The sequence below is a fragment of the Pongo pygmaeus genome, chromosome 1 (assembly GCF_028885625.2).
Source record: "Pongo pygmaeus isolate AG05252 chromosome 1, NHGRI_mPonPyg2-v2.0_pri, whole genome shotgun sequence".
NCBI classification, from domain to species: Eukaryota; Metazoa; Chordata; class Mammalia; order Primates; family Hominidae; genus Pongo; species Pongo pygmaeus.
The window spans coordinates 206,434,826-206,460,292 of record NC_072373.2 but is presented as its reverse complement, the minus strand read 5'-3'; the positions used below and the strand labels follow the sequence as shown (position 1 = coordinate 206,460,292).

Sequence of the window (25,467 nt, the reverse complement as noted above, 5' to 3'; positions counted from 1 at the left end):
TCCACTGCCAGGAACAGTGGGTTTGGGTACATGGGGACCTTTCTCAAAACTAATTTTTTTTTTTTTTTTTTTTTTGAGACGGAGTCTCGCTCTGTTGCCCAGGCTGGAGTGCAGTGGCGTGGTCTTGGCTCATTGCAAACTTCGTCTCCCGGGTTCAAGCCATTCTCCTGCCTCAGCCTCCCGAGCAGCTGGGACTACAGGCTCCTGCCACCTCGCCCGGCTAATATTTTGTATTTTTAGTAGAGACGGGGTTTCACAGTATTAGCCAGGATGGTCTCGATCTCCAGACCTTGTGATCCACCCGCCTCGGCCTCCCTAAGAGCTGGGATTACAGGCGTGAGCCACCATGCCCTGCCACTCAAAACTAATTTTTAAAAATATCATTAGCTCTTCTGATTACAAAAGCAACACCAGCCTCTTGCAAAAGATTGAAACTCTTCAGAAATGTATAAAGTAAAAAAAAAAATCCTATAATCCTGTACCCCTCTCCCGCTTAACAGTTTGGGGTACATCCTTCCAGACCTTTTTCTAAACGTGTGTTAACTGTACTCACAGATACACGTTTCTCCCACCCTCCCCACTTTGTACACACCCCGCTAGGGTTGACTCAATACAGTTGTTTTGAAGTAGGGACATTTTGACACAGAGACATTTGACTTTGGCTAAAAATAAATGATTAAACTTTCAGGGTTTTTTTTTTTTTTTTTTAAATAAGTACTGGAATACTGTAATGGATAAAACAGATGTTGCTCCCTTAACCCTGAGCCTGTGCTTGGTTCCATTCTCAGCACCTCCCTGCTCATCCCTGTGGCCAATTGGGCTGCTACAGTGTCTTATTTCGTGCATGTTGGATGGGCCTAAACATTACACTGGAACAAAGGCCAGTGTGTCAGTTGCCTTCCACTCTAGCCAAAGACCCCCCTCTACCCCCAGAGAGAAGTACACTCAGCCCCTTTTCTTTCTCCCCAGGTACTACCATGGCATGGAATATGAGACGGACCTCACCCCCCTTGAAAGCCCCACACACCTCATGAAATTCCTGACAGACAACGTATCTGGAACCCCAGAGTACCCAGATTTGCTCAAGAAGAATAACCTGATGAGCTTGGAGGGGGCCTTGCCCACCCCTGGCAAGGCAGCTCCCCTCCCTGCAGGCCCCAGCAAGCTGGAGGCCAGCTCTGTGGACAGCTACCTGTTGCCCACCAGTGATGTGTATGATAATGGCTCCCTCAACTCCTTGTTTGAGAGCATTCATGGGGTGCCACCCACACAGCGCTGGCAGCCAGACAGCACCTTCAAAGATGACCCACAGGAGGTGAGGGCGCATCCCCGCTCCCCTATAGCATAGATATGTGTGTGCATGTACAGAATGAGAGAAGATAGTAGACAGATCAGAGCTTTGGAATCCGTGGGGGAAAGCATCCTAGAGCTGAGATGGGATTGCCATGTACTATTGTCCAAGTTGTACGCTGTACAACCTGCATAGCTGTAATGCACAGCCCTGGGCTGAGGCTTCCCAGAGTGAATGTGATCATTTATTCTCTTGGGGCTGTGTTTCTCTGCAGTCGATGCTCTTCCCAGATATCCTGAAAACCTCCCCGGAACCCCCATGTCCAGAGGACTACCCCAGCCTCAAAAGGTAACTTGGTCTCCCTGGACCCTCAGACACCTGGGCAGTGGGCAGGAGGCTGCAGACAGAGCCCCACACTGTCCCCAGAGCATAGCAGGCACAATCAATTAATGAGAAATGGGGGATGAAGGCAGATAGATAGAGGGAGACAGAATGATTCCCACATCCTGTCCCTGGGCTGTGATAGGGAGCTGAGAACTTGTACCTTATCAGAAAACCGAGGTTCTTTTATCCTTAGTTTTCCCGGTTTTGTCACCCCTCAAGGTTCTCTCTAATTTTCACTGGGCCCTCATTATTCAGCAGGACTGTGGCTCAACAAAGCCATTAAATAGAACCCCCAAATTGAGGAAACTGGGGCCCAAGGAAGTAAGGTTATTTTCCAAGGTCAAACAGCAAGTCTGTAACATAGCCTCAGGCTTCCTGCCCCACTGCCCTCTAGGAGACTTCCTGCCTGGGAGCCCAGCCTCACTGTCCTCTCCCTCCTCCCTGCAGTGACTTTGAATACACCCTGGGCTCCCCCAAAGCCATCCACATCAAGTCAGGCGAGTCACCCATGGCCTACCTCAACAAAGGCCAGTTCTACCCCGTCACCCTGCGGACCCCAGCAGGTGGCAAAGGCCTTGCCTTGTCCTCCAACAAAGTCAAGGTGCGTTGGCCTGGAGCAGCTTTGGAAGGGGTGGAATGGGGCAAGATATACCTCCTCCTTGGGCTAGCCACGGACCCTGGGGAAAGGCTGTTTGATAATAGCCCATTGCCACAGGGTTGGGGAAACTGAGGCAAAAGGGCAGGCCATTGGACCCAGGCTCTAGGAAGAGGCCGGGAGTGACTGTGACCAACTGTGCTTGCAGAGTGTGGTGATGGTTGTCTTCGACAATGAGAAGGTCCCAGTAGAACAGCTGCGCTTCTGGAAGCACTGGCATTCCCGGCAACCCACTGCCAAGCAGCGGGTCATTGACGTGGGTGAGAGCCTTCTCAAGCCTCCATTCCAGCTCCTCTCTCTCTCCCCACCCCCGCACCAATCAGGCCTTTTTCTTACTCACCCCTGTTTCCCTACCCGGCTCTGACCTCTGTCTCCAGGTCAAACACTGTGGGGTTTGCAAGGATTTGCATCTGTTGACTAGAAGTTGTGGCATCTTTTCTGTATTGCTTTGGGATAAACAGGGCCCTGGGGACCCTAGCAGTGTGAGATAAATAGGCCCCTGAGATGCTGGCCTGTTTGTCTCCATCAGGAGGCTGATGAAGACACAAATGCACAAGATAAGGTGCAGGCGGTAGATTCGGAAGGCCTGAGGCATAGCACAGGACGTTCAGCTTTTGGGAGCAGGGCGGAGGAAAGGCTCCCTGTGGGTGCCGCCTGATCCCCATCCCTAGCCCTGAAACAAGTGAGAGGCACAGCCCGCCCTCAAGTCTTCAGCTTCTGGCTCCCTTTCTCCCTTCCTGGATGTGTGACCTATGTCACCTCACCTTCCTGAGCCTCAGTTTGTTCAACTCTCAAACGGGCTGAGGCCAGCTGCCTTGCCTGCTTACAGTGCTGATTTCAGCTTAGGAGCTATGTGCCCTGGGGAACACGATCCACACAGGGGACTGTTTAATGACTTGTCCGAGAGGCTGGATAGCAGAGTAGTGAGGAGCATGGGTTCAGGAGCCAGACAGATCTGAGCTCCAGCCCCTACTCTGCCTTTTATTAGCTGAGTGACCTTAGCCAAGTAACCAAACCTCTCTGAGCTTCGTTTTCCTCATATATAAACTGAATACTCAAAGCATAGTTGTGAGGATGAACTGAGGCTTAGCATATTGTAAGTGTTGAAGAAATGGCACTTGCTAGTCCTACTACTTTTGCTACTGCTCTTACTCCCCCTATTACTGATGTTATTACCATACTGCTGCTGCTGCTTCATCTGGCAGGAGCCCCAAATCACAGCCCTGGTGAAAAGTATAACCTCCACCACCAACATGATGAGCCCATTTGGCAAAGCTTGGGATTCCCTCTGGGGCTTTGGGCGGATCTGCTTCTCAGGCTGGACCTGTTTTCCCATCTGTAATCCAGGGCACAGGAATCCCTTTTCCTCCCTGGATTGAAGTGTGGTTCTTGGGGCAGAGAATGTATCCCCCTGCCAAGAGTGAGGCCCGGTTTTTTTTGTTTTTTTTTTTTTGAGACAGAGTCTCACTCTGTCACCCAGGCTAGAGGGCAGTGGCGCGATCTCGGCTCACTGCAACCTCCGCCTCCCAGGTTTACTTATGCCATTCTCCTGCCTCAGCCTCCCGAGTAGCTGAGACTACAGGCGCCTGCCACCACACCCGGCTAATTTTTTGTATTTTTAGTAGAAACAGGGTTTCACCGTGTTAGCCAGGATGGTCTCCATCTCCTGACCTTGTGATCCGCCTGCCTCGGCCTCCCAAAGTGCTGGGATTACAGGCGTGAGATACCACACCCGGCCGAGTGAGGCCCAGTTTTTAATACCTCCCTCCTCAAGTGGCCCCAGATCCCTTCCTTCCTGATTCTCCTTCTGCTCTCCTGTGGTTTCAGCTGACTGCAAAGAAAACTTCAACACTGTGGAGCACATTGAGGAGGTGGCCTATAATGCACTGTCCTTTGTGTGGAACGTGAATGAAGAGGCCAAGGTCAGTGCTGAGGGCAGTGGCTGGGATGGGACTGGGCTGCCCGGAAGTCCCTATTCTGGGGTAGAGGCTTTCTTGCACCTAGGATAGTGGCATTTGCTCCGACAAGGGCACTCATGGAGGAGGCAGGATGCAGTGTAGTATGGAAGCTTGGGCTTTGGAGCCAGGCAGGCTGGGTCTGCATCCCACCCTTCCACCTATTGGTCCAAAGTGTGACTTTGGACCAGTGCCTTAGTCCCTCTGAGCCTCAGTTGTTTTGACTATAAAATAGGAGTGGATCATAGCACCCACTGGTAGGTTGTAGTGAGGAGCAGGTGAGATAAGTAAAAGGTAGAGCACACACCTGGCCCAAAAGTGGCAACTGTTGATATTACTACAGTTCACCCATTTACTAGATGGGAAAACTGAGCCTTCTGCATGGTCACACAGCAAGCCACTGGGGGCACCCAGGTTTCCTGACTTCTTGGCCAGCGCAGAATGTCGCATGCAGGAGAAATGCGAAGGAGTCCGGTGAATGAGGGCTCGAATCCCAGTTATCTCACTTCTCTGAGCCCGTAAAAAGGAGAACAGTAACCTGCCTGCTAGGATTGGAGTGCAGATCCCACAAGCTCATGCATGTCTACAAACCGGAGAGGCCTGAGAGATGGAGCCTCTGGTGATGTTTTCATGCCAGTAGTTAAGCCGTTAAGATTCTTCCAGCCTTAGTGCTTGAGCCCAGCCGCGGGCTTGCCGTGTGCTCGTGGGCCTCGCTGTGTCTTGGTTTGCTGTTTAGAGAGCCGGCATGGTGGAGAGGCACTAGTGTGGGAGTCGGGAGCTGAGCACCTTCGGCCTGTCCCTTCCCCTCCCTGGACCAGGCTTACCTCACTCAGCAGGGTCAGGTCCAGCTCATCTCGGGGGCATTTCTGGCCTGGAGAGGCTGGGGAGCTAAGCCCTGCCTCCCCGCCTGCCTCCAGGGATGGCCAGGCTGCCTGGAGAAGCTGGAGGTGCAGGGGCTCAGAAAACACAAAGGGAGCACAAAGGCAGGGATTATTATTATTCAGACTGGCACCGGGCTGGAGGAGGAGCTGGGGCCTCAGGTTCAGGGAGTGGGGAGTTTCGTGGGAAGGGAGAGATGGGTTTCGGTGGGGATTTTCTCACAGCCTTTTAAGCCCCCAGGCTTGGGTCTTTCTCAGGTGCGAGCTGGGCGGGGGCTGCATGAGGGCAGAGCTGGCTGAGGGGGAGGTATGTCTGGCATGTGCCTGGGGGCCTGGTCTGCACAGCCAGGGAAAGAAGGGGGTCTGCTCAGACACACCCCCCCACATCCTGTTTGCATCAGGGTCATTTCCAAAGGAAATGTTCCAAAGACCAGGGGCCAGCCTGCGATGGGGGGACCGGGGTTCCCATGGAACCCCAGAGAAGGACAATCACCAGGTGATCTTGCCAGGGTTTGCCCAGCTGAGACTGACCCCAGGCGACCATCAGTTGGGCATAGGCTTTGGGATGAGACTTCCAGCTGTCCCTCTCATGGCAACGGTTACAACATATCAAGCCTACACACCCCACAGCCACACAAGATAGGTTTCATTATCCTCATTCTGCAGACAAGGAAACCGAGGCTCAGTGAGGTGAAAGGATTTGTCTGAAGCCATGTATGGCTAGTGAGCGGCAGAGCCCAGCTTCCTGCAGCAGGTGTGGGCAGCCCCTCCTCCAGGCTCACTTTGTTATGCCCCACGCCTGGCTCCCTAGGGGAACGGCAGCAATTGTAGCCCTGCTCAGAGCGTCTATTTCCCTGGCTGTAAGATGGGGTGACTAGGACGCTCCCTTGCTGTATGTGGGGTGGGATCAAATCAGCTGAAAGAACCTCTCACTAGAGGGTCCCGCTATGGCTGGAGTGGGTGGTTGGGGTGGAGAGGGGCTGTGTTCTGGGCCAGCAGGAAAGTGGTCTCCTTGTGCTGGGGACAAGGGGACTCAGCCCTTTTCCACCTCCTTGTCCTGAGTTGCAGAAAAATGAGGCTCTGGATCTTAAGCTCCTATAGGACTCTTGACATTCCCCCCCAGTCTCCACCCCTTGGGCTGCCCTTGGCAGTCTAGCGGAAACTGTACCAACAGCGGTGAAGAGCCTGGGCTGTGAGTCTGGATTCAAACCCCTGCTGCACCACATACTGCCCGTGTCACCTCGGGAAAGTTGCCCCACCTCTCTGAGCATCAGCTTCCCTCTCTGTGAAAGAGGAGTGCTGATGTTTGCCTTCTAGGGGAGTAGTGAGGCTTAAGGGTGAGCAGCAGGCACACAGAAAGCTAGAAATACAGGATCACTGTGGGACGGTGGGGCTGGCCACCCGGGCAGGCCACTTACCCAGCGGCCCCCTCTGTCTCCAGGTGTTCATCGGCGTAAACTGTCTGAGCACAGACTTTTCCTCACAAAAGGGGGTGAAGGGTGTCCCCCTGAACCTGCAGATTGACACCTATGACTGTGGCTTGGGCACTGAGCGCCTGGTACACCGAGCTGTCTGCCAGATCAAGATCTTCTGTGACAAGGTGGCTGGACCGGGCAGACCCTATACTGGGTCCCGGGGAGGTAGAAGGGCCAAGCCCTGACCTGTGCATCCTCCTAGCCTCTCTGGGTTGTCTGTCTCTCTCTGTTTTACTATCCCTTCTCCTTCCTCTCTCCTCCTCCACCCCCACTCCTCCATCTCTCTGTCTCTCTGAGTTTCTTCTTTTCTGTCTTCTGTCTGTCTGCCTCTCTTACGGCCTGTACTGACCTCAGGCAAGCAGGGCCAGGCCCCACTGGCCAGGCTGGGCCAGGTAAGTGCTGGTACCTTCCCATTTCCTGGTCTTGTTCTGGAAAGAAGAAGGACCAGAAGCTTGGCCCATATTTAAGATGCAAAGCAGCAGCTGTGAAAGTAGCTAGCCCCTCCCAGGCCCTTGGTGACCCTCTCTCCTTCTCCCCTGCAGGGAGCTGAGAGGAAGATGCGCGATGACGAGCGGAAGCAGTTCCGGAGGAAGGTCAAGTGCCCTGACTCCAGCAACAGCGGTCAGTGGGGATCCAGGGCCTGGGTGGGCTGGGCCGGCGTGAAGGGGAGAAGGAGACTAGAGGTGGGAGGGACCTGAGTGGAGGGACCTCGGGGCACATTGGCTTCCTTCTCCCATCAGGTGTCAAGGGCTGCCTGCTGTCGGGCTTCAGGGGCAATGAGACGACTTACCTTCGGCCAGAGACTGACCTGGAGACGCCACCCGTGCTATTCATCCCCAATGTGCACTTCTCCAGCCTGCAGCGCTCTGGAGGGGTGAGGCCAGGGCTGGGGTCTCGGGGAGGAGCTGAGAGAGGGTCCTGGCTCCTAGGTGGGGCCTGCCTTAGCACAGACCAGTGGGGAGCAGCCTGCCCTTCAGCCAGTTTCAAGACCTTTATTGAATCATAGGGGTTTAAACATGTATATATGGTCCTATAGCTTCAGTGACCTATTGTATTGAAGAGAAGAATGTTATGAAGAAACAGATTTCGTAACCATTAAAACATTCAATGCTTAGGGCACACAAAGAGGAGGCTTCTGATATCTGACCCCAAATTTGATTGCAGCCCCATGGAATTCTCATGGCAGCACTTGTGGTGCTCACTGTGTGCCAGGTGCGGCTCTGAGCGCTTCCCAGGCATCACCGTCCTTACCCTTCTCTACAGCCCTGGGAAGTCAACAATGATGTGTCCCTGGATCTGTGGGGTAGAAATGGAGGCACAGAGAAGTTAAGAAACCTCCTGAGATTGCACAGCTAGTAAGTGGCAGAGCCAGGATCTGAACTGAGGCACCTGTTCAGAATCCACACCTTTCCCCACTAGCTGCTCCGCCTCTCAAGCAGCCAGGACTGAGCGCCTGGCAGGCAGGAGTGGGCTGGGTTCCCTGTTACAGCTGTCCTCCGAGAGACTGCACCTACCCCCTTTTCCAGGCACGGTCCCACAACAATTCAATGGCAGGGTCAAGACCCCAGAGCCTGTCTCCTAGTGTGCTTCCATACTGGAGAGTCTGAGCACTTCCTTCCTTTAAGGGTACAGCTCCGCACTGTTTCTTCAGGAATATTTATACAAATGGACCTCGGTGTACAAGGCATGTTTAGCATATTGACTTAGGACAATGAGGTAGACAGTGGCGCTGAGAAGAACAGCCAGTGCTGACAGAGCTTGGCACAGGCGCAGAGCACTGTCTGTGTCCCTCCTCTCTCTGCCGTCTTGGGAGCAGCACCGTGGCCCCGCAGCACAGGCGGCTGTGTGAACCTGTTCTCTCTTGGCTGTCCTCGCTCTCTCACCAGCTAGAGGCCCTCAGTAAGGAGATTACCACTCACGGTGAAGGCCCCTGTGGCTAGGTTGACAGTCAATCTGTGGGGGTTGAGGGCGGGCCAGTCTCTGCACCTGTGAGCCTGGGAGAGGCGAAGCCCAGGGCAATAGCCAACAGAGAGCCTGAGTTTGAACCCCGACTCTGCCTCCTGCCGGGCGTGTCATCTCTAGAGGCTCTCTGCTCTCTCTAGGCCTCGGCTTCTTACCTCACAAGACTGGGTGATGCCTGCCCCAGACCGCACAGTGCCAGGCACACTGTAGGGTCCAAGAAGAGGGCCTCTGGCCAGGCTTAGTGGCACACACCTGTAATCCCAGCTACTTGGGCGGCTGAGGCCGCAGTATTGCTTCAGCCCAGGAGGTCGAGGCTGCAGTGAGCTGTGATGGTGGGACTGCACTCCAGCCTGGGAGACTCTTCCCCACCAGCAAAAAAAAAAAAAAAAAAAAAAAGCCTCTTCCCCTTGCTCCCTTGGCCGTCAGCTCCAACTCTGCCTAGTTACCACCTGCAATTCCCAGTCCTTCCGGGCATGCTGGGGCCCAGGTGGCGCTCAGTGTGACTCTGCTCTGACAACATGGCTTTAGCACCTCCTGTGTGTTCACTGAGTCCCTGACCCCATCCAGCCTGGGCTGGGTGATTCCTTTCCACTCAACATCTCAGGTCACTTAAGGGCACTTGTCTGAGCAGAATGGGCTAGAAAGGCATTGTAACAGCATTCTCCCCACCTCCCACCAAAAATATTCCTCCCAGAGAGCCTCCAGCAGCCAGGGGCCCCTCTCATCTTCTTGCGTGTGATGGAAAATGTCTTTTTCACTTCATTGCAGGCAGCCCCCTTGGCAGGACCCAGCAGCTCCAACAGGTATGGATAGCAGCAACCACACGCCTCCCTCCACACCTGTGCCCCCGTCGCACCTGTGCCCCCTCCACACCTGTGCCCCCTCTATACCTATGCCCCGCCACACCTGTACCCCTTCTACATCTGTGCCCTCTGTGCCATGCCCACTATACCGTGCCCATTGCCCCCAGCCTGCTTTTCTCCCTGTTCCTTGCAAGCTAGGGCGTGGGGCCAGAGGAGGAAGCCACCAGCTTCTGCCCACAGCCCCCAAGCTAGATCCACGCTCCTTTCTCACTGAAACTGCCTGGGTTTTTATGGGTTTGTTTTATGTGAAAAGTTGGCGCATCTCTGGTGAGACACCCGCTTGTAAAAAGGGAAAGGAAAAGAGTCTGTGGTGGTGCAGATTCAGAGAGAAGAGGGAAGCTGTGCTGGAGGCTTAGGGGATGAAAACCCTCCATCTCCTTCCCCAATACACACCTACTGGGGGGCCTAGCTGGGGCCGGCACCCCTTGACACTTTGGCCTAGGAAGGGCCTTCGTGTCCTTCCCTCTGTCAGTCACAGCCTTAGTGCCCTGAGCAGTCCCTTCACCTCTCTGAGCCTCAGCCTACACATTTGTCAGATGAGGAGAACAGCCTCGAGAGGGTGAGGAGGGCAGTGTGGATATGGAATCTTCGTAAGTGGGAAAGCACTTTATGAAGATCATTTGCTGTTATGATCAGTTTCTTCTCTATGAACAAAATATACTTTTCACATGGTGCTTTCACCCCAAATTATGTCACTTGTCACCTCACAACAGCCTCAGAGTTAGGCAAGCAGGGTTATTGCCCTACTTTATGGATAAGGAAACTGAGGCTCAGAGAAGTGAAGTGCCTTCTAGTCACACAGCTGTGAAAGTCACAGCAGCAGGACTGGAACCCAAGCCTGTCTTACTCCAAAGCCCACAGTCCTTCCACACCCCCACTGCCTCACATCTGACCTGATTTCTTTTAAAAAGGAACGATGATGATGACGATGAGTCCACATTTATTGAGGCCCTCCTATGCGTCACAGTGTTCTAAGCGCAGTGAGCGTGGTCTCCTGTGTCCTCACATCCATCTATGAAGTATTGCCATCATTGCTTTCTCATCATCCCATTTTATACATGGGGTCACTGATGGGCTAAGGGACTCACCCAGGTCACACAGCTAGTGCGTGGCAGGGCTGGGATTCGAACCCAGGCAGTCCAACTCCAGACCTGCTGCTTTACCCCCACTGTCCCTCTGCTTTGCATCCACCCTTGTGTTTTCTTCCCCATTTCTAGGGCCCCTGGAGGCCCAGCAGGGTCCTTCAGCCTCTAGGGGTCCCCGAGTTCCTCACAAGCTCCCCCACTGCCATCCCCACAGGCTGCCTCTGAAGCGTACCTGCTCGCCCTTTGCTGAGGAGTTTGAGCCTCTGCCCTCCAAGCAGGCCAAGGAAGACGACCTTCAGAGAGGTGACCTCCTGCCCTCCTCATTTACTCACTGAGCCCACCCCAGCTCCCACCTCCCTCATGGGCTTTCCCAAAGCCTCCTTGGAGGAGTGGGGCACGAGGCGCTGCCTTACCCCTTGGAGCTAGGTTTAGGTCAAGACTTGGGGATGAGGGTAAGGAGGGCACCTCAGGCCACTTGGAGAGACCATCACAGGACTGGCGGCTTCTATCTCCTGACCTCGTGTGGATGTGGGCGTCCTGGGCAGCTGGCATAGTCAGCAGGCTCGTTATGCTGGGCGAGTCCCCCTCTCCCACTTTTTCTAATGGGGAGTGGGAGAAGGGTGGGGTTTTGATGTCTGGCTTTCTTGCTTTGACCTTCTAAATCTGTGACTTCCTCGGGGTGGGGAACAAGCCCAAACCTCTGGAGGTTGTAGCTGACCATCAGGAAGAAACCAACTAGCAGCTAAGCTCAAAAGCTTCCAGCAGCCATGAATCGAGCTTCGCGTGGCACCTCGTGTTTCCAAAAACCGCCATCAATTCCCACAATGACTCTACAAAACAGCGGACAGAGCCTCCATTTTACATACAAATAAAATGAGGCTCCGTGATGTTAAAATCACATTTGCAAGGTCACCTGGCTGGCAGGTGGTAGAGCAGGGGTTCAGACACCCCTACATAAGCACAGCTTAAGAAGGTGCATGGGAATCTGCAGAGCCAGCCAAAGGGCCTCCCAGCTGGGCACAGACCCTCAGCAGAAGTCAATCTTCAAGTAACGTTTTCAGATTCCCCAGCCCCTGAGATGATCCTGTTCACATTATCTTCCTTGCACTCAAGCTTCCCCTTGCTTTTCAGTTCTGCTGTACGTGCGGAGGGAGACCGAGGAGGTGTTTGACGCCCTCATGTTGAAGACCCCAGACCTGAAGGGGCTGAGGAATGCGGTAAGCTGCCTGTGGACCCCGCCCACCATGGCAGACCCCCTCTAGGCTCCTGTCCCCACTCCTCACCACACAGTTCTGATTTCCCACAGGAGAGAACCTTGGCATGCTGGTGGCCTACCCGTCCCACCCTGTTCAGGGGGCCTGAGGGGCCCTGCCGGTGGGTGTATGCCTCTGCGATGTTATCTCCCAGCCAGAACCCTGACTCCACCCTGGGAGTCGCACACACCATAAATCCTCCTTAATCTGATGGCTGCTGTCTGACAGGCCAGGGTTTTTTGTTGGCTTTGCAAACCTGTTTCTGTTTTAATGGGAATGGAACCCAAAAAGGCCAGGCCCTAGAGGCGTTCTCTTTTTCTTTCCCAGGGGGCCTCATTCTGCCTGCTTGTAGTTGGCTGGGGGCCACTGGCTGGGGTGGCTGAAGGCAATGTCTGTGCAAGGAGACCTTCCCCAGCCCCCCAAGCCACCAGAGAGTGGGCAAAACAGCCCAGTCCTGAATAAAACCCATAGCCAGCTTTGTGGCTCCACCAAAAACTAAGCAAACACAGCCTCCACCAGAGTCAGCTGTGGCTGAAGGTGGAACCACTCGGAAAAGCCAGATGGTGTCAAGATTTCAGGCTGGCGGAGTGAAAATGGCATCAAATAGTAACATTAACTGACCTTTATTGAAGGCCCACTATGTGCCAGGCAGTTGGTCAGACATGCCGCCTGTGCTGGCTCATCATGTGCCCTTAACAACCCTGAAAAGTGGGTACTATTTGTATCTCCTCATTTCCCGCAAGGACACAGCCTCTGAGAGGTCACGTGACTTGCCAGGGTTACTCAGTTCCAGGTGACAGAGCCAGGATGCCAGCCCAGTCTCTCCTCATGCTACTCGGCTGCTTGTTCTCTTTACACATCGTCAGCCCTGCTTGGCATCAGCCCCAGGAAGTTGGGCTCACAAAAGACCATTAATGTCACCTAAATATAGACTCAGAGGCTTTGGGTTGGACAATACCTTAAAGGGTCAGCTCCCCACCTAGTGCCTGCGCTCCCTCTCTCCAGCAGCGCTTCCAAGCTGGTGCCCACTTTTGACCCGTGTACTTCCAGGAATGGAGAGTTTACTACCTATGGGGCAGCCCATGGTGTCTTTGTCCAATTTGTCCAATTTATGGTGAGAGAGTTCCTGAGTTCTTCCTTAGATTGACTTGAGATCTTCTTCCTGGTAGCTTTTAGTCACATCATCATTAAAAGAAATAGTCGTCTAAGAACTCTTCTTGCCAGGAGGAATCTCTGTTAGGGTAGAGAATAACTGAGAAGCTGAACCTGATCCTTTTTCTAAAATGCCCAGAGAGGATGACCTCCACCTGAAACCCAGGACCTGAGGTTTGCTGCAGCTTCTAGGCAGCTAGTACTAATCAACACCGACGTCTTACAGAGCTGTTGCCCTGGGACAGGCACTGGGCTGAGCCCTTTACACAATTGTCTCAGTTCGTGTGCAGAACCACAGTGTGTGTACATCCTATTACTATGCCCATTTTACAAGTGAGGAAACCGAGGCTCGGAGAAGTAAGAGTGACCTGTTCAAAGTTCTGCACGTCCAGGTGGTGCAGCTGGGACCAGACTGGATCTGCCTGACCCAGAGGAAACTTTGGAAGCTCTAGGGAGACAGGCTGACGCTGGCTGTGTGATCTCAGGCAGGTCACTCAACAAGCCTCTGACCCACAGTCTACTCATGTAGGGAAATAAGTTCCAACATTTTTGGATGTGATGGAGTCAGTTAACCTGGGGTCTAGGCCTTGGGCGCGTGGCTTATCCTGTTTGAGCTCCACATGCTTGCCCATCAAATGGGCTTAATAATTCCGGCCTAAAAGGGGGAGATGTCTGGGGTTTCCCCTGTCACAGCAGGGCAAGAAGCATCCTCATTGCTCTGCTTCTAAAAAAAACAACACTGACCGCTTATTCAGGTCTCAGCACGTGCCAGGAGCTGTCTTAAGTGTTTAATGTGGATCAATCCACTTAATTCTTCCAGCAACCCTCTGAGGTGGGCACTGTTCCTGTCTCCACAGGTAGCTTGCACGAGGCCAGCCAGCTGGTACATGGGTGCACCCTCAGCACTAGGACAGTTTCAATGTCTCATGGGCAAGTTCAGGGAAATGGTAGATGCTCTTCAGGATATTTTTCAGCCACTAAAAATGCTGCTTGACAAGTGTTTGTTGTGATATAGGAAGTCTTATGCTAGGATGATAAGTAAAAAGATATATAAAACCATGTGGAACCTAAAAACATTTATACACACAACCGTACACATGACCAAAAGATGGGAAGATGCACACCCAGATGTTAATGGTGTCTATCTCTGAGAAACAGGATTATAGATTATTGTAATTTTCTTCTTCATATTTGTCCACAATATGCATATATTTTACTTTTGTAATCAGGAAGTAAAAAAAGTGATGGCATAAAAGACTTGTATAAATCTAGCGTGGGCAGCAGGCAATGAATCACCTGTCTTTTCCTTCCAGATCTCTGAGAAGTATGGGTTCCCTGAAGAGAACATTTACAAAGTCTACAAGAAATGCAAGCGAGGGTGAGTGCCTAGTTCACCCTCCCCCAGCTGGTTGCTCATTGCTGAGCAATGTTTGTACTTGGCCTTTGTGGAGGGGCTGAGGGGATGTGGAGTTGGGGTGGAGAGCTCCCCAGCCAGGCCAAGGCCACTGGTCACCTCTCCATCTGCAGAGACCAGACATGGGTCACAACTGGGAAGGATGGGAATGGGAGACAAGTGGAAGAGTCTTTACATATGACCTCCTGGGTGGGGTGGAGGGAGAAGTGGAGGGTCATGTGTCAGAAGACCCAGGTTCAAGGCCACTGGGAAACCAAGCCATTTGATTATAAAGATAATGATTATAGTGACCACCATCCACTTGAGCACTCACTATGTGTCAGACACTAGGCTAAGCACACCCTAGTTAACCCTCACAGCCACACTAAGAGGTAAATACCATAGTCCTCATTTGACAGATAAGGAAACTGAGGCTCAGAGGTAATAAGCAGTGTTCAGGGGCAGGAGAGGAGAAGTGGATCAAAGGCATGAGGCAGGCAGGCCCAACAAAGTTGCTACTGACAGAGCCGTAGGCAGAAAGGAGTGGCTGGCGATGAGTCTGGAAAAGGAGTTGTGATTGGGAGTCATGTTGAGGGATTCCAGCCAGGGATGCTCCACAGGCCTCCTCCACCTTTGCTAGACAGACTAGGCCAGGAATAAAGCTGTACCCTCCAGGGGGCAGGCAGTGCCTGGCTGCCTACCATGGGCTCCTGGGGACCATAGTACCTTTGTTGTCTGCTCAGAAGATCCCTTGGGAAAGGGAGGTAGGGGGTCACATGGTAACTGTCCTCTAGACATCAGTCCCCTGGTCAGAGCCAGTGAGCCTGTCCTCTGCAGCCCTTCCTGAGTAGGTGACTTCACCAGCCTGGCATAGGGCCCCCAGACAGTGAGGAACTGTCTCTGCTGTTGCCAGCCCAGAGACCCCAGAACCAGAGCCCTGGGAAATGCACTCCTAGCCCCTCTGCCCACAGCTCCAATCTGATCCTCTCGCTGTGGATAGTCTAACTCCAGCGACATTTGCTAGTAGCCCCTTGGAGGTGCTCAGCCACTTGCCCCGTGGCTATTGCAAGTGGATCTTCCTTTTTAGAAGACTTTGTAAAGCGAGGCAGGTTTTGTACTCAAGCTGAGTCCCCATCTCATCAGGCCTAGGGGCCTGGCTGCCTTCCTCACAGGCCCAGCCCTGCCTGCCTTCCTCCTCCTTGGTGCCTTCCTAGCCTGCCATAGAAGGCTGAGGGTGGGGGAAGGTGTCCATCCCTACAGCTCCTGGGAAGGAGTTTTTTTGGTTTTAGTTGCATGCATGTCTAGAGTTTTTTGTGTGTCTTTTTTTCTAAGTTTCGGTTTCCAACTGAGTCTCACACGCTCTGTAGAGTGAAATCCACTTCACGGCAAAGGGCAGGCTCTGCTTTGCCCAGACAAGCCCAGCCTCACTCTCCCTTCAGCACCAGTGCCCACGCCCCCTGGCTCCAGCCCCACTTGTGGCAGGCCTCCCTTACCAATCCCACTCCAGGCCAGGCTATGTGATTGCATGGGGGGTGGGAGGGTGGGGAGTGCGTACAAGGATGTTCCCCAGCCCCACTGGCTGAGTTGCCAGAGGCTTCCCCTTAAGCCCCAGCCAGCTATTGAAATCATAATTCTAAAACCTTCCATTTATGCGGCACTTCCTACATGTCAGGCACTGGGCTGTATCACTCCCAAGCATCATCTCATTGACCCTTTGAGCTGGGTATGATTATCTCTGTTTGTACGTATGGGGAAACTGAGGTCTGCAGTAGTAGTTACAAGGTCATAAGTTAGGAACTGGCAGAAGCATCCTGGACTTCTAAAGCCTGTACAGGCATCCACTCTGTTATCCTGCCTCCTGCTTGTTCCTCTAACCACTAAGCAATGTGCAAATAAAGGATGTAGCCAGGCTGGCCAGTTTATTTGCCCAGCACCATAGCCCCGGGCATCACTCAGCAACCCTTCAGAGGCACCCCGCACACCCCCACGGCCATGAAAACCTCAGCCCCAGGACTGTCTGAAATGTCTGAATGACAGTGTTCCCCAAAATATATCTTAGGAGAGGAGAGGCCAGGCTCATTTTCTGCCTCCCTCTGAGTCCTCATGTGAGAAACAGGAAATTCTGATCAAAGGCCTGGTTTATTTTCATAAAACCCTCCTGAAAGTCCTCTGGATGAAGGTGGATAGAATCAGCTTTACAGGCACCACTAAGTGCTGGAAAGATGAGCAAATACATTGTTTTTGCTGGCAGCTGGCCAGGGGTTTAATGTGACCCAGGACTGAAGACAGCTAGAAAGTGGCAAGTAACAAGAGGCCCACATTTCGTGACAGTAGTTCTGCCTCTCAGGGGCCCATTGTCATTGACTTTTGAGAAGAGGTGTCTGTGGGCCCATCTGGAAGCCCTCTTGTGCAGGTGTGAGCAGGTGTGAGCTTGGCAGATGTGAGCAGGTGTGAGCTCAGGGCGCTGGAAGGCCCTGCTGGGGAGTGGGAGGGATCCAGCCTTCCAGCTGGTACACATCAGTTACTTCACAGTGCCTGGCACCTAGAAGCACCCAATCAATGGCCAACAAAACCACCCTGATTTTGACAAAGCACCCATCCCTCTGCCCAGTTCTGGTCTCCCCCGGTCTTTTTCCGACCTCCAGTGCCCAAAGAGCCCTCTGTGAAATGAAGGAACTCCAGGCAGGACCCAAGAAAGGGGAGCCTATGATTACACACTGGCAGTCAGCACTCAAACCACTGAGAGCCCAAGCCTGGATCTTCTTCCTGAGAGCGGCAGGGAGAGACAACTGGATGTGGGCCATGTCTTCGGGTCCATGTTGTCGCCATTGCCCTCGGGGGGGTCCTCGTGCCTGCCGCTACTGCGCCACTTCAAAGAACTCTCCCATAGCCCTGGATTTTGCCTTCCTTCTATCCACTGCTTCCTAACTTGCACTTATAGGGCTTTGTTTCCTTCTAAAAATGATACAGTAGAAAGAGACAAAGGTTCAAATCCCAGCCCTGCCGTCTATGAACTGTGTGACCTTAGACAAATAACTTTGTTTCTCTGAACGTCAGCTTCCCCATCTATGAACTGGGGTAATATAAGGATTCATCCTCCCAGTCCCTACTAGATTCAAAACTCCTGGAAGGCAGGAACTAGGTCTAATTCATCTCCATATGGTCCTTGTTTTTGAGCAAGGCCCTGCACATGGAAAGGCCTCAGTGAATATAGGGGATGAATGGGAAGATGAAGCCACGTGGGCAGGTGGATGGAGGATGGTGGATGGGTGGGGGTGTGGGTAGATGGTGCATGAGTGGATAGATGGGCAAGCAGATGCCAGGTGGGTGTGTGTGTAGGTGCATAGTAGAGGGTGGATGGGGATGTGAATGGGTGGGTGTATGGTAGATGGGGGTGTGTATGGGTGGGTAGATGGTGGATGGGGGTGTGGTTGGGTGGGTGGATGATAGATGGGGAGTGGGTATATGTGAATGGATGGTGGATGGTGAATGTGTGGGTGGATATACCCAACTCCATTACATGCTCAGAAGACAGCAGGGAAGGGGCAAAGAGAAGGTTGATGTGATCAGCTCAAGTCACATCTTGGTGGGTCCTTCATCAGGAGCAGCTCCTAGAGGGCTGCTCTTTGGCATAAGCAATGGCTCTGACTCCCTGCAGTGGCCGACAGCCATGAAGATTGTGTCTCTCTCAGGTTGACCCAGGTCCTTGCCTGGAGAATATGGGGAGAGAGTGGGCCTAGCCCCTCAAGTCTATCGGACAATTCTCCTGAGATTTCAGCTTCCTGGGAATGGAACTGGGAGGGGCTTGTGTGGCACCTGCCTCTGGCTCAGGCAGGCATGCCTGAGGGACACATCCTAGCCTCTTGTTGAACCCAAACCACCAAGTCCTCCTGGACTTGAACTCACACTTCATGTCTGAGTCCTCAATATGGTGACTAAGGGAGCACTGCGTCTCCCCCAGATCTACATACTGGTTGCTTGAGTGTCCATCCTCAGGTGTACCAGGAGAGAGGCAATCTGGCGCAGTAGCTGTGAGTGTAGGGGCCAGCAGGCCTGGGTTGAGTTGTGGCTCGGCCACTGGGCATTGTGCAGTAAAGGAGACTATGACTCCCCCACCTCGCGGGGTTGTTGTGGGGATCAGAGGGAAAGTTTGTGAGGTGCCTAAAATGTGGCAGGTACCCACTGGGTATGACCCATCACTCATCCTGGTCACTCAGAAGGCCTGAAAACAGGGCGCCTGCTGTGTTCCAACCACATCCCCTCTTCCTTTCCAGAATCTTAGTCAACATGGACAACAACATCATTCAACATTACAGCAACCATGTCGCCTTCCTGCTGGACATGGGGGAGCTGGACGGCAAGATTCAGATCATCCTTAAGGAGCTGTAAGGCCTCTCGAGCATCCAAACCCTTGCGACCTGCAAGGGGCCAGCAGGGACGTGGCCCCACGCCACACACAACCTCTCCACATGCCTCAGCGCTGTTACTTGAATGCCTTCCCTGACGGAAGAGGCCCTTGAGTCACAGACCCACAGACGTCAGGGCCAGGGAGAGACCTGGGGGGGTCCCCTGGCCTGAATCCCCATGGCATGCTTGAATCTGCTCCCTGAACTTCCTGCCAGTGCCTCCCCGTACCCCAAAACAATGTCACCATGGTTACCATCTACCCAGAAGACTGTTCCCTCCTCCCAAGACCCTTGTCTGCAGTGGTGCTCCTGCAGGCTGCCCGTTAAGATGGTGGCGGCACGTGCTCCCTCCCGCAGCACCACGCCAGCTGGTGCAGCCCCCACTCTCCGTCTTCCTTCAACTTCAGACAAAGGATGTCTCAACCTTTGGTCAGTTGACTTGAAAACTCTTGATTTTCAGTGCAAATGACTTTTAAAAGACACTATATTGGAGTCTCTTTCTCAGACTTCCTCAGCGCGAGATGTAAATAGCACCAACGATTGACTGGAACAAAGTGACTGCTGTGTAAAACTACTGCCTTGCCACTCACTGTTGTATACATTTCTTATTTACGATTTTCATTTATGTTAAATATATATATATAAATATATTGTATATATATGCAACATTTTATATTTTTCATGGATATGTTTTTATCATTTCAAAAAATGTGTATTTCACATTTCTTGGACTTTTTTTTAGCTGTTATTCAGTGATGCATTTTGTATACTCACGTGGTATTTAGTAATAAAATGTATCTATGTATTACGTCACATTACTTCACATGCTGCACTCGTTCCTTCTGGGAGAGTCTGCTAGAGAGGGCTACAGTGGTTGGGGTCTTGCTCCTCTTTCTCCCTCCACTCTGGCTGTGTGCTGAGTGCGGGTTGCCCTGGACTTGAAGGATGCTGGGACATGCAGGGCACCGGTGGAGCAGAGGTGCCCCCTCTGGAAGGCAGCAGATTCCTGATGCCCAGATGTTTGTGTTTGAATGTTACAGCCTCGGGATCATTGACTCTGCAGAGAAAGTCTGGGGAAGGGTGCAGAATGGGCTTGAAGAGGACCTCACAGCTGGGGCCATCAGGCAGCACCCAAGGCTGGGAGCCACATGACCTGAGTCTTGTGCCAGCTCTGCCCCTACTCTCTAGACCAAGCCACTTTCCCTGGAGCCAGCTCCTACAGCTCACAGAAGCAATTGCTGGCATCTCTTCCCAACTCTGAAGGAGTGTGGTCATGTTGGCACATTGAAATCAGCCACGGTGAGAGTCAGAAATTGACAAATGCTACAAATCAAGGCCTTTATTTTCCTTAGAAAACAAATCACGGATTCAGGCTTCCTTTCTTTTCATTTGTCTTTTTTTTTTTTTTCTTGAGACGGAGCCTCGCTTTGTCACCCAGGCTGGAGTGCAGTGGCATGATCTTGGCTGACTGCAACCTCCGCCTCCCGGGTTCAAGTGATTCTCCTGCCTCAGCCTCCTGAGTAGCTGGGACTACAGGTGCCCGACACCATGCTTGGCTAATTTTTGTATTTTTAGTAGAGATGGGGTTTCACCATATTGGCAGGCTGGTCTCGAACTCCTGACCTTGTGATCCGCCCGCCTCGGCTTCCCAAAGTGCTGGGATTACAGGCGTGAGCCAGTGCGCGTGGCCAGTTTTTGTCTCTTTTAGTTCAGTTCCTCCATTGCCTCATTTATCTTTTTTTTTTTTTTTTGAGACTGAGTCTTGCTCTGTCACCCAGGCTGGAGTGGAGTGGCACGATCTCGACTCACTGCAGGCTCCACCTCCCGGGTTCACGCCATTCTGCCTCAGCCTCCTGAGTAGCTGGGACTACAGGCACCCACCACCACGCCCGGCCAATTTTTTGTATTTTTAGTAGAGACGGGGTTTCACCATGTTAGCCAGGATGGTCTCGATCTCCTGACCTCGTGATCCACCCACCTCGGCCTCCCAAAGTGCTGGGATTACAGGCGTGAACCACCGCACCCGGCCTCATTTATCTTTTTTAAGCTGCCAAGTTGAAGTGGGTCTTTCTTCCTTTGGGAGAGCAGACTTACCGGCCACTGCTACCTGTAGCCCTCAGTTTCTTTGGCTATAAAGTGCAGGACCTGATCTCCATTGGTTGTTTGTAATTATCATCTTCAGAGCCTCAGGGCTCACTGGTGGGTCTCCGAGGCCACTACAATGCGAGGAAGGGGCTGCAGCAGGCCCTGCGTATCACCCCTAACTCCATCACCGCAGCTCTGCTTCTCTCCACTTAAATATTTGGGTTTCTTGTAAACATTTGTCTGAGTAAAACTTTTTTTAAAAAAGTGTGAAAACCATGATCCCTCTAAGAACCTCCCAGTGCTGACAGAATCTGTGGTCCTAATTTCCAAGCCCCTACCTACAGTCAAGGCTATGGGCAGGTGAGTCTCTAGCCTAAGGCACAAAAATTAAGGGGTGCCCAAAAGCTCAATAAGCAAAATAAATAAGTTTAATGCAATATTTTTAAAATTAAGGCCAAAAAAAAAAATCCATGGTGAACAAAACATCACAGTTCTAAAGACAGGATTCGTATTACTGATGTTTCCTTTTGCCTCGGGTTCCCATTAGGCTTGCCTGCCCCTGTGGGAGGGACCCAGTGGGGCACCCAGAGTTGCTCAGCCCAGGCCAGGCCTCACTGTGGCTGTGACGTACCCTTGATGTCAGAACAAGGTGATGCGTGAAGGTTAAATGACAGAGGAGTGTGGAGGCACAGCCACACTGTAGGTGCTCCAGGTACTCCGCGTGTATAAAGTTCCCATCTCCTGAACTTCCCACCCAGCTCCCCTCCCAGAGCCAGTTAGGAAGCTGGAAGATGGCGCTTCTCAACCTTCACCTATCATTGGAATCACCTGGGTGGCTCCTGCCTCCCCCGCCCCCTGCACTGCCCAGACCCCACCCTGGAGGAGTTGAATCAGCATTTGTGGGTGCGCCCCAGGCCTCAGTACTTTTTTCAAGTCCCCAGGTGATTACAGTGTGCAGTCAAGGCTGAGAACCACTTCTCTGGAGAGGCCACAGTTGTACAGGCCTTGGAGGCTTTGTAACCTCTCGGTATCTGGCGGGGTTAATGTACAGAGAGACTTACAGTGTCAGTCAAAGCCCGCTGGGGGATCAGGAAAGGAGCCTGGCAGCTCCCCACCCACCGCGCATCTGTGCAGCCTCCACCAAAACCACCAGGGCACATTTCTTTTTCCCTCCACGTAAAGAGACAAAGGCTATCAGGCCTAGACAGGCCATGTGGACACCATGGAGGGGCCTGTAAGCCTTTTGAAAATTCAGTCCCGCCGGCAGAGAAAGTCAGGGAAAAGCGCAGCCCCCTGGGCCCGGCCACTGCCATTCCAAGATGATCTCACACTCCAAAGAGAAAAAAGGTCTAAAAGGAGTAAAGAGAGGCCTTTCCAAACAGGTGGTCACTTTAGAAAGGAAGCTGTGGACTGGTGGAAAAAGCATCACCTGCCTGCAGGTAGCTTTCACCCAGTTGACATACCGTGAGTGAGTGAGGTCAGAAAGGGACAAATGAGAAAGGCAGGAGTGAGGGAATGAATGAATGCGTAAATGAATGAAGGAATGAAACAGGGAAGGGTGGGGCTTCCAGGCTTGGCCACCTTCAGGGTGGACTGATCCTCCCTGAAGTCTGCGCTTCAGGAGTCCCTTCAGTCTGCAGCAGGGAGTCGTGCCGGAAGCCAGCCTGGATGGGTGCATGGGGAAGCAGCCAGGGGGCTCTGTCCACTCCTCCCTTCTGCTCAGGAAGCCACTGGAGTCGGTGGGGCTGGGGTGAAGTCTCCAGGGAGCAATGTCCCCAGCTGAAGACAAAGGCAATGGCAGCAGTCCGGCTAGCATGCCAGGCCAGAGTGGTAGAGCCACCCCCCAAGCTGTCAGCTGCCACACACATGATCGGTCTCCTCCTGAGGAATGTCCTGGGGAAGCTGGGCGGGGTGGGCTGGTGGCTGGAGTTCTCCTCGACCTTGTGTGACATCCCTACAGCACCGGGATCCATTTCTTGTCCTCGTTGTAGAGGAAGGATTGCTTTCCTGGGAGCTCTGGCTTGTACGTAGCTGTGAGGCGACAGAGAGGCGGAGGCATTAAGAGAGAAAAGGCCCATTGCTGCAGTCTCTGGCATTCTACCTCGGAGCTGGAAAGGCCTGGGGACCCCTGTGCCAGCCCCTGTATCTTACACGTTGGGAGACAGAGAGAAAGGAACTGGCCCGAGGTTATTTGGCTCTTAACTGGCCCAGGGCAAGTCAAACTCTGGCTTCCTGCCTTCTTTAATTCTTTTCAACTTCTTTAACAGAACAAAATTTACAAAACTATTTTCCATGAAATTCGAAAAGAAATTGAGTAAAGCAATATTCTTAAAGAAGCAAGGTGTTAGCTTCATGGGGTCTTGTTTTGATTTAGTTCAGGGGTTTCCATAAAAGCAGAAGCCATGACAATTGCGGACATGGTTCTCTAGGAGATGAGCAGGGCTTGGGAACTGTAGCCCCAGGTGACCAGAAACTCATGTTGATACTGACCTGGTTAATGAGGGTCCCGTGCACAGCCTCTCTGTTCCTATACTTGGGAAGCCGCTCAGGGGAGCCCATGGTAGTCCAGGTATACCTGAGTTTACTGGAAGCTGAGCAGGCAGATGCCGGCACGTGCACGTGCCCAGGAAACCCCTCGCAGAAGCCCACCTTGGCATGGGTGATCAGAGTGGCAGGAGCTGCCTGTCTCTGTGTGCCAGATGCCTAGCACCACATACAGCATGGAAAAGTCATTCGGGCAATGCTTCCAGAGGATGTGGTAGAGCAGGGTCAGAGCAGGATCCCTGCCCGTGTCCTGCCCTCTCTGGAGCTCACCCCTTGTATGGAGCATTTGCATGTTTGCAATGCTGAGTTCTCCTCGACTGACCAGATGAGCCCCAGATCAAACCTCTACAGCCTTGCTGGTGTGATTATCACCACATTTGCAAGGCCAAAGCTAGGAGAATGACTTTCTCCTGGCCCAGTCTGCCTTATGTTAGTCTCACCTGTGAGTATGGAGCGGAAAGAGTCTCCCCACCTGACTGCAGCCTCTGGAGGCAAACCTGGGGCCCAGGTCATCTTGACTCCCTAGCACAGGAGCATCGTCAACACTCACGGAAAGGCTGAGTGTAAACAAGCTGGCGGCCATCACAGCTCTGCCTTCATCCTCCCATGCCACCTGCCACACATGTCAGTCCCCAGTGCCACCAGCTTTGGCCATGGTCAGGGTGCGGTAATAGCAAAAGCGCTCTATAGAGAGCTACAAATAGGTCAGGAAGCACAGAGGCCGCCCACTGGAGTGAGTCCCTCATGATATTAGCTCCCAGGTAGATCCCAGATGTAACAGGGGATCCCTACTTATGCTTGCCCGTAAAAAGGGCGTGGCGCTAGAAGGCTCAAAAGAGCTGCTCCGTTGGACAGTCCCTGGTTAATTTCATGAACAAACAAGGCATAAATGAGGAAACACCTGGCACTGCCCGCCACGATCTCACTGCGGACCTGTGGCCCACCTGCTCTCCAGGGCTTCCTCAGCTGTAAAATAACCTGGCCACATTAGACCAGTAGTTTAAATATTTTTAAGAAAAAGAACTTTTCTGGCTGGGCACAGTGGCTCACGCCTGTAATCCCAGCACTCTGGGTAGGCCAAGACGGGCAGACCAGTTGAGGTCAGGAGTTCGAGACCAGCCTAGCCAACATATCGAACCCCTGTCTCTGCTAAAAATACAAAAAGTAGCTGAGTGTGGTGGCATGTGCCTGTAATTCCAGCTACTTGGGAGGCTGAGGCATGAAAATTGCTTGAACCTGGGAGGCGGAAGTTGTGAGCCAAGATTGCACTACTGCACTCCAGCCTGGGCGATAGAGCGAGACTCCATCTCAAAAAAAAAAAAGTAAAAAAAATTAATAATAATAAAGAAAAATAACTTTTCTGACACTCTGACAAAAGCTATGGCCCCCCTTCCCAGAAAATAATGTCTATATGTGCCAAATCTTCAGCCAACTCTAGAGTCACAGACCCCTTCAAGATTATCTTTGAGTCTTTTAGATGTTCATGGTCCTCAGTATGAATCCCTCACCTGGACCATCTCTAAGAGCCCTTTCACCTTAAAAAAACAAAACATTTTTGTACTGTGAAAATGTGAACTGATAATGCTCCAAATCTACCCTCATCCCTGTAACCTATTTGGGAAACAACCTATAAATCAATGGCATTTTATGACCCAAGAATGACAAACGATTCCAGAAGATTTGGTTTTTACAATCATTTAAAACAATCCTCTGACCTGGGCCAGGTAGGCCTGGCTGAGGCGGCACCGCTGTCCACCGGCTGGTATTGGACACGAATGATGCACTAGAGATGAAATGCTTGCGGGGGCCTAAGTAGTCCACGATCTCATACTGACCAGGACCCGGGAGAGGTGGCTTCGGAGGCAGAGGCAAAGGCTGAGCAGAGAAGTTCAGGATGGGGTTTTTCCTTTGGGAAAGATAAAACGGGAAGATGTCACTAAGGCAGTCTAGTGGGGAAGGCACAGTTTCTAGACACAGCCAAGGCCTGCACAGCACCAAGCCGTCTGGAAGAAGACTGGTCATGGCACTGGGGCAGAGCCCTAGCTCCACTGGTAGTGAGCTGGGGAGCCCTGGATCTGTTTCCTCA

The 25,467-nt window shown here is 52.5% G+C and overlaps 2 protein-coding genes across 9 annotated transcripts in view; one reads left to right on the top strand and one right to left on the bottom strand.

Moving 5' to 3' along the window:
• The window catches only part of GRHL3 (grainyhead like transcription factor 3), a 38,717-nt gene extending 16,081 nt beyond the window's left edge, over positions 1–22,636 (top strand). Inside the window, exons 4-16 of the mRNA XM_054500286.2 lie at positions 970–1,315; positions 1,566–1,639; positions 2,123–2,276; positions 2,479–2,590; positions 4,158–4,252; positions 6,605–6,763; positions 7,181–7,259; positions 7,379–7,512; positions 9,369–9,403; positions 10,763–10,851; positions 11,680–11,765; positions 14,267–14,331; positions 18,621–22,636. Of these exons, the coding sequence (XP_054356261.1) occupies positions 970–1,315; positions 1,566–1,639; positions 2,123–2,276; positions 2,479–2,590; positions 4,158–4,252; positions 6,605–6,763; positions 7,181–7,259; positions 7,379–7,512; positions 9,369–9,403; positions 10,763–10,851; positions 11,680–11,765; positions 14,267–14,331; positions 18,621–18,735 (1,543 nt within the window). The 3' untranslated portion in view covers positions 18,736–22,636. The remainder of the gene's footprint in view (positions 1–969; positions 1,316–1,565; positions 1,640–2,122; positions 2,277–2,478; positions 2,591–4,157; positions 4,253–6,604; positions 6,764–7,180; positions 7,260–7,378; positions 7,513–9,368; positions 9,404–10,762; positions 10,852–11,679; positions 11,766–14,266; positions 14,332–18,620) is intronic.
• The window catches only part of STPG1 (sperm tail PG-rich repeat containing 1), a 55,844-nt gene continuing 52,585 nt past the window's right edge, over positions 22,209–25,467 (bottom strand). For all 8 annotated transcript variants that reach the window (XM_054500359.2, XM_054500350.2, XM_054500332.2 and 5 more), the window contains 2 exons: positions 25,097–25,287; positions 22,209–22,868 (listed from right to left, as the gene is read on the bottom strand). In XM_054500359.2, coding sequence (XP_054356334.1) covers positions 22,792–22,868; positions 25,097–25,287 — 268 coding nt within the window. In that variant the 3' untranslated portion in view covers positions 22,209–22,791. The remainder of the gene's footprint in view (positions 22,869–25,096; positions 25,288–25,467) is intronic.